At 41.2% G+C, this 7,933-nt stretch overlaps 1 protein-coding gene across 5 annotated transcripts; it reads right to left on the reverse strand.

Annotated features, from left to right (window-relative positions):
* Positions 1–4,513: 4,513 nt before the first annotated feature.
* On the reverse strand, positions 4,514–7,447 carry LOC124041674 (cold-inducible RNA-binding protein B-like). Of its 5 annotated transcripts, none has more exons than XR_006839975.1 (7): positions 7,325–7,440; positions 6,508–6,617; positions 6,320–6,426; positions 5,910–6,075; positions 5,591–5,762; positions 4,896–4,961; positions 4,514–4,569 (listed from the first exon to the last, which is right to left on the reverse strand). XR_006839975.1 is itself a non-coding variant. In XM_046359541.1 (7 exons), the coding sequence occupies exons 2-6, from the start codon at positions 6,605–6,607 to the stop codon at positions 4,897–4,899; spliced, it is 606 nt and encodes a 201-aa protein (XP_046215497.1). In that variant the 5' UTR covers positions 6,608–6,617; positions 7,314–7,447; the 3' UTR covers positions 4,514–4,569; position 4,896. The 5 variants fall into 5 exon arrangements, 4 of the variants coding, with proteins under 4 accessions (XP_046215497.1, XP_046215496.1, XP_046215494.1 ...); XM_046359541.1 differs by having other exon boundaries at positions 4,896–4,957; positions 7,314–7,447; XM_046359540.1 differs by having other exon boundaries at positions 4,896–4,957; positions 5,958–6,075.
* Positions 7,448–7,933: the final 486 nt, after the last annotated feature.

Genomic DNA, 7,933 nt, shown 5'->3' on the forward strand with positions numbered 1-7,933 from the left:
TTTGTTAGGTTTTCAGTAGGTTCAATTAGGTTCACTAGACTATATGCGTCATTTAAAAAAATTTCAATGAACATTCGAACAGTCCGGCCCTCGGCTTGTAGCTAAAATTTTTATTTGGCCCTCCGTCCATTTGACTTTGACACCCCTGCCTTAGATAAATGCTCCAGAGTACAGCAGCACAATGTCTGAGCTGGGATAACCAAACATTGCTTGCCATCTTTCAGGGATTTTAACTAATCAATTCCATGTCTAATTGAAAGACTCAGAGGTTTGTCCCCATAGTCTATTTCCTTAGAGAAATAATTTGATATAAGCAATATGGGATTGAGCACTTAATGATTTGCACATTTATTGAAGATACTTGAATTCACAATACATCATATACAAATGCATCACATTAAAACTAGTTGAACACATGCGCCAACATGTTACACAGCCATGAACACCAACAACTGAGCCATGAAATGTTGAAACTCAAATTAAAACAAGTGCATGTTTCTTCTGTAACATGTCAGTATAGCGAAAATGGTCACCTAACAGCAGTTTCCTAAATGAGGTGCAGCTTGTAGGACCTTAATTGTTGATGATTCTTTTATATTTTAATGTACAAAAGTCTTCGGACTAATGCAGATTTCCGACTCCACTTCTGCACACACGCCATACACTGGACCTGAGACCGAGGAAAATAAAGAAACCAATTATAATCAATGTATTGTCAGAGCATTAGAACAGTAGCGGCTTAATGGACACGCTTAAAGGATCAACGTAATATTTTTTGCATTGAAATGTTAAGTCCTTAATATCTGCAGTAATATTGTTTCAATAATTTTGCATCCTAATGAAAAATTCCCTTCTAATTGTGCAGCCCTCTGATTTCTCAACCAAAGCTTGTCTGTCTCTCGTTATCAAATTGGAAGGCTGCACCATCCCCCTCTTCAGTCACTCAGAGGCATGGGCATCTCGAGCAAGAATTCAAAAGATATATCTGCCATTTCCTGGTAACCAAAATCCTACATTAGCCTAATTTCAGTTTGTGACAAACCAAGCCAGCGTAAAGAATCATTGTATTGTACCATCTAAATGGCTGAAAAATGCTGTCTCTTTTCAATAACAAAAAAAATTGTATGTTCAGCTGTTAGACAAAAACAGACGACTAAAAAGCGAGTCGCCAACCAGGTTGTGGTGGAAGGGAAGCATCCGAATTCAGTGGTTACAAGTCACCCTAGTTTCCAGACGAACACAAAATTAAACTTTCGAAAGATATCTGCACTACCCAGAAGTAAAGTTAAGGCTTGTTCTGGAGCTGGATTTGCCAATCATATTAGGGAAAACTTTGCAACAGATGGCAAAGTCAAAGATACTGGTTTCCATCCATTTGTTCATATTTCCAAATGTTTCTCATCTTCCATAGTATTAATAGATTGGATTTATATTGTGCCATTCTACCAACTGAGGAAAGCACTTCACATAGTAAGGGGGAAACTCGCCTCATCCACCACCAATGCACGGCAACCATTGTGCCAGAACCACAGTTATCAGATGGAGGTGAGTGACGCCAATTAGGAATGAGGGGGATGATCAGGTGACAATGATGGAATGGTGGCAGGTTAGGAATTTAACCCTGGGGTCATGGCTAACACCTTTACTGTTACATTAAGTGTCATGGGACTTTTAATGACTACAAGGGTCATGACAACTGCTGGCTTGCCGCTGGTAAAAGGTGCAAATGCAAGTTTGAAACCCCTATTTTAATTTGTGCCATGGCTCAGGCAGGAGATTTACATTATATAGGCTCCTGGCAGGCTTGGCACAGCCAACCTATGCTCATGGTTCTCACAGGGGAAGTGGAATGAGATGCTACAATGCACATCGCAAATGACATGTAACATCTTGAGTGTGTCGGACCTGAGACGCCAATATAAATCTAACAGCACAACAAGATACAAATTCCTTTAATTTTTTTGCAGATGCCTGTTCATTGTAGGATAGACGTGTGGTTTAGCTGCACCAAAGCCGTGAATCGCATAGTGAAGCAAAACCATGTCTTGGGGACACATGGGGAGCAGCAGCATTGTAAAATGCAGTCAAATCAAAAATCGTTCATTTACAGGTCAAAAACATGTTTCCTTTATTTTAATTTGCTCTATGGCTCAGGCAACCAAGTGTAGGCTACGAAAAAAACCTGTTTCGATTAGTCAAAGAATTGAAGGCGTTTTTCCGATTAATAAACGCCATGCTGGTGAGTGGTAATATTCAAATTACAACCCAGCCCTGAAAATAAAGACCAAAGTACTAGCACATATCAAGTAGTAAAGCACGGCATTGCCCCCCAAAATATATATATATATATATATTAATTTCCACCCGTGGAAATTTACAGGAACAAGAGACAAACCTGAAAAATGTAGCTGCAAGCAGTAACTGCAACTCCAGCTCATCACCATCTGACACTGGATAGTTCAGGACAGGTTAGTCTCCAGAGGGTAAATTCATCCTAACGAGAAGACATTCATGAGATTAGAACAGAAGCTCACACAAACACCAACACTTTAGCAAGCAGTCGTTTCATAACATGTTCAGCTACCCAGACTTAACACAATGCTTAGAACCACACTATAAAAACAAGGGGGGGGGTTGTTAAAAATCAGGCCTGGAGGAGGGGACAATTGAGCCAGTTGAGGTGATCAGATCATTTCTGAAGGACATGATGCAAAAGTAATTGGACTGAGGCCAGGTGAATGGTAATTTTGTTAAGGCACATTTGAAAGGGGGGGGGGGCGCAGTTGTTCTCTATGTGGATTTAAGAGTGTAGAGTTGTGAAATTCAGAAGTGGCCAGGGAACATTGGCCTGTGGCAATCTTTGCAGCAGAGGGGGACAATGGATAACATATTTCTGGAAATAATGAGAACTCAGTTTGAAGGATGTGAGCAGGAGAGCAAAAGGAGATTACCTCACGTGAACTGGCCTATCGATTCTCCACAAATGAACTAGGCAAGAGCAGCTTTCACTTCTGACGAGCACTTGTTGGTAGGCGCAACACTTCATTCTCCAAGGACTTGTAGGCATTTTCTGTAGCTGAGCAATGGAGCATTAACAGGACCACCACCTACTTCCCACTATTAGGCCCCACTTAAGTCAAGGAAGATTAGTCAACCCAAGAGGTTGAAATGTACCCCTCAATTGTCATATGCATGTCTTAGCACTGTTTGACAAACTTTTGAAACAAAGTCGTACTGAACGGCCGATTTGGAAACTGCCATTGACTACAGCTAGAGGATTATATGACCATTTACCAACCACTGCTGTGCCCTGCAGTGGCAAGCCAGCAGAAAATGAGAACAATACTTCAGTGAAATTTTGCTTTGAGGAAACTGGAAAAGTGCATTGACTATACTTTACCAGTACCCCACTCACTGTTAACCACTTAAAGGCAAACACCACACTTGAGTCAGTGGCAACATAAGCCACCAGAGAAGCATCACTTAAATAGGCCAAAGACTAGACAAATACTGGAACCATGTCACTTCCTATGAATCTCTGTAAAATTTCAAAGTTCTTGTTCTCACTTTTCGGAAGTTTAAACCATAGAAATTAGCTCTAAAGCCCCACATAAGGGAAACAAGCCAACGCTATGAAGATAAACTATTATAGTCACTGACAATAAATCAGCCAATTCCCCCATAAGCATGTTCAAGGCACAAGAAAGTATTTTCAACAAATCGTTTTAATAGGCTCCATGAAGCCAAAATTGACAAAATAATCTTCAATGTTGATGATACAAAGAACAGAAAGTACAAAATCGTTCCCAGGTGGAATACTATTGGGCAAGAAGAGCAGTAACATTGATGTTGATCTTTGTGTTCAGTCCATTATAACAAGCACATTTAAAATGCAGGCATTGAGCAGAGCAAAATAACAAAATACCGTGAGCAGACTGTAGCATGCTGCAATTTGCAACTTCATGAACAGTTTTACCAGTCTGAAAGGAATTCACTCTTTTTGGAAACTGAACATACAGGACCCTCAGCTATTTTAAGAACCTCAATTGTATAGATAAAGGTTGTCAAAGGAATCATTTTATTTCTCGCTCAGTTTAAAACTTGGCAGGAGGTAGGTTGGACATTGTCGTTTAAAACAAAAACAGGAAGGTAAACAAGCCTCGTTGATATCCACAATACTAATATCAAGGATTTAAATGGAGATGTCAGTGCTGATAGGGACAGGGAGTAGAATGTAAAGAACAGTGGGCGTTTATATACAAACAGCCATGTGAAGCAACGTTTTGGTTTTTACAGCACCAACAAGTCAGACATTATGCTTTATCAATTGAACTAAATGCCATAAGAGCAAATTGAGATGCATCCTTTAGAGATCATTAACTTTTTAAACATGGTTTGTAAATTAATGGCCAAAACTCATGGCTAAATTTAAAGACGCTCGAGCTACTTAAACACAGAATAGGACTACAAAAATCAGGTCAACATGTGGACAAATTCTTGAGGAGCTTTTTAAATACAGCCAGCCAAGGGATGATCTTGAATCAGGGGTGGATTTTTACTCGTGTGCAGCTGAGGACAAGAATTGGGCACACAGGTAAAGACACTGAGTTTAGGAAACAAGTTTCACGAACATTTGAGCTTGATAACATCCCCACTAAACCAGGTTTCTCCAAACAATATTCCTAGAGAGCTACCCCCTGTAGGATCACTCCAACCACTTGTAACTAACCAGATTCAGCCAGCTAAGTATTAGAATCAGGTGTGCTAGATTAGGGCTGGAGCAGAACTAGATCTCAACTATTCAGCCGCAACCTAGTAAAAGGTTCAAGTCCAGAACCTTGGAATGAGGAAGTGGCCTAACTCAGCCGAGGCCTATGAAAAAAACAAACACATACCTTAACTGTCGTAGCTGTCTCTATAGGAACCCCCAGAGCGGTCCCCGTAGCCTCCCTGGCCCCTAACATTGGAAGGGAAAAAATATAGGTAAGGTCCCTGCTCATTAGTGCTTTGGGGTCAGTTTGGTTCCAGCACGACTGTTAATAAATAATCACTGTTCAAATTATTTTCAACATTAAATGACATTAGCATAAAAAAAAAAAAAATCCAAAGTCAAATACTCAATTTCCAAAACATTCCATTGTTTGGCAGGTTCACATTGTCTAGACAATAAAAAGAAAGTTACTATGAAATAAGATGGTGTATATTACATAGTTTGGTGACTTAATACACATTGGGCTTATTTTTGGGCAGACTTAACAGTTGTGAATCCTCTTAAACCCCTTCCGCCGAGATGGGGGGGTAAAATTGTAAAAAGCCAGTCGAGCAGTCTGTAGTTAATTACTACGCCTCTATGTTGTACCAAGCTGAAAACGTGCAGAATGAAAACCTCAACTTCCTTCAACCCAGCACCCCCCAGTTCTTGACACCAAGAACTGGGGGAAAAGTGGCACGTTGGGCTCAAACACCTGAGCTAAATGGAATTTATAACATCAGATAATCGTTCACCACTACAGTTCATTGTAAAGGATGCAAGAGGGGAATGTCCACAAACACCCATTTAGGAAATGTGTAATCAGACGTGTCGCCTCACCTATTGTCTCTGTATCCTCCGCCACCAGAAGAGTACCCTCCACCACCGCCGCTCCTGTATCCACCGCCACCCCCGTAGCTGCGGTCTCCACCCCCATAGCTGCGGTCTCCACCACCACCACCATAGCTCCTCTCACCATATCCCCTGTCACCACCACCATATCCTCCACCACCTGGGAACAAACACAGCAAGACTTCAAAAACAAATTCACGGCTAAAGCAAACTCACACTGAAATGTAACTACGGCTAAGAGGGAGGGCAAGACAAAACGCTAATGGATGATGGGGAGCACACCATCTTGCAGATTGCCTGCCCATACCTCGCGAGTAAACTCGCCCACCTCTTCCTCTCCCCCCTCCATAGCCACCTCCACCACCATATCCGCCACCGCCTCTGGAGCCTCTGAATCCACCGCCACCTCCACCTCCTGAGCGACCACCACCCTTGCCGGCTTCATCCACACGAATGGTTCTGCCATCGACAGACTGCAAGAGACAGGAGAGTTACTCAGCATGGGCCATAAACATGTGACTTTTCATAATGGGATAACGAGTTAACAGGATTAATAAATTACCTGGCAAACTCCGATATGATAAAACCAGAAATAACTTTGGTTCATTAAGCTACACCTAGATGTATTCTTAGTAATCTAGTCAGTTATGTCATTAAGGTTATTCAAACAAAAGCAACTCCGATAATTGGTAAATATAAGTAATGATAACGATATACCTTGCCGTTCATTCCCTCCAATGCGTCCTTCGCATCCTCGGCATTATCGTACTTTACGAAGCCGAATCCACGAGACCTTCCCGTTTCTTTGTCCCTGATGACATCAACTGTGCGAGAGAAACAGAAATTAATATTTCTGGAAGTAGCCAGCGATAACTTAGCAAATTAAATAAATGTCTAGAACGCACCTTTTGCGATGTTTCCATACTTGGCGAAAGCTTCCGCCAGAGACTCCTCTGTGGTGTCGAAGCTCAGGCCACCGACGAAAAGTTTTCCTTCGTCGGACATGATTCTGTGTCTGCAAGGGATCAATCCCGGTCAAGTAAAAACATTACTTGTTACATTGTGATACTTGCAGCTAGGAGTTGTAAATGTAGGTTACGATGTGTGCGGGAGCTGTTGTCCGACATATTGCGCACAGAATTAGCCAGATGGTTGGCCTACCGCTAGCTAAGGTGCTGTAGTTAGCTAGCTGTACATAGTTAATCAAATTCAGGCAAATAACCATTTCAATGTTATTTGACATAACGTGTTAAGGTTTGGACAACAGACTAAGCCCACTAAATGAGTCTGGCTAAATGCGTGTTGGGGGGGAAAAGCAGGCCAAGAATGTAAGCGCCATTTTGCACCACGTTGGCCTGCTACGCCACTTGGTGCTAAGCTATCTGGCTAAAGGCGGATGCAGCAATCTTTACAATGAAGTTGATCACTAGCGTAGTTAAATACGGTTCATTATATTTGTAAGGAGACTAAAACCCCCGCCGTGTGTTTAACAGATGTTAATATAGCCCGTATAAATGTTAACTGGCAAATTTGTGCGTGTGAAGAATAGCTACTACAGCTAATGTTAGATAACAGCTAAAGCCGCATTCCAACCATGTTTATTCACAATAACTCAAGTCTAGTCATTTACACATTAACTACTACTTAGAATACTTAAATAATAATATGACAATTGTATAGTCAGATAAACACGACCTTGTATAAAATGTACCTTTGACAGACCGAGTGCGAAGAGCTGGTGCTTGAAGAGGCTCGTCGTCGCAAGATAAATGGAAGGTGGTGCTCTGTGGAGAGTGCTGGCTAAAATAGGAGGAGGGCGTCATCTTGTCTTATTTGAATATGGACACGTATTTTTGGCGGTAACATTCTGTTGGAAATGTCCTGATCAAACGACTTGATCAAATTATAACAGCTATTCAAAATAATATATGAGTTTGCTATTTATCAATTACGCAGACACTAGTTTTATTTAGGCAACTTTTCAAAACATTTGTACTGGAAGTGGAAAAGAGACAAATAATGATAATTGTCCACAGTCCACTTTTTCTTCAAGCATGGCATTCTTTCTGCATATAGCACTTTAAAGCTTTTTTAGTTGTCTCCATGTGTGTGATGGGGATTTAGCCTACAGAAGACAATGTACAAAATTCAGACATTTAAATCTCTGTCTTGCCTACTACTCTGAGATCCTCTATATCACCTTCTTTAATTCTGCCTTTTTGAGAGGGAAAATTACATTGGAAAGATGAAGAGATCGATCAGTGGCGACCCATCATTCAGGGCATGTGGGCTTGCCTGTTTTGCATGTTATTTTGGCATTAATACATGTCA

This window comes from Oncorhynchus gorbuscha, linkage group LG08 (genome assembly GCF_021184085.1).
Source record: "Oncorhynchus gorbuscha isolate QuinsamMale2020 ecotype Even-year linkage group LG08, OgorEven_v1.0, whole genome shotgun sequence".
NCBI lineage: Eukaryota > Metazoa > Chordata > Actinopteri > Salmoniformes > Salmonidae > Oncorhynchus > Oncorhynchus gorbuscha.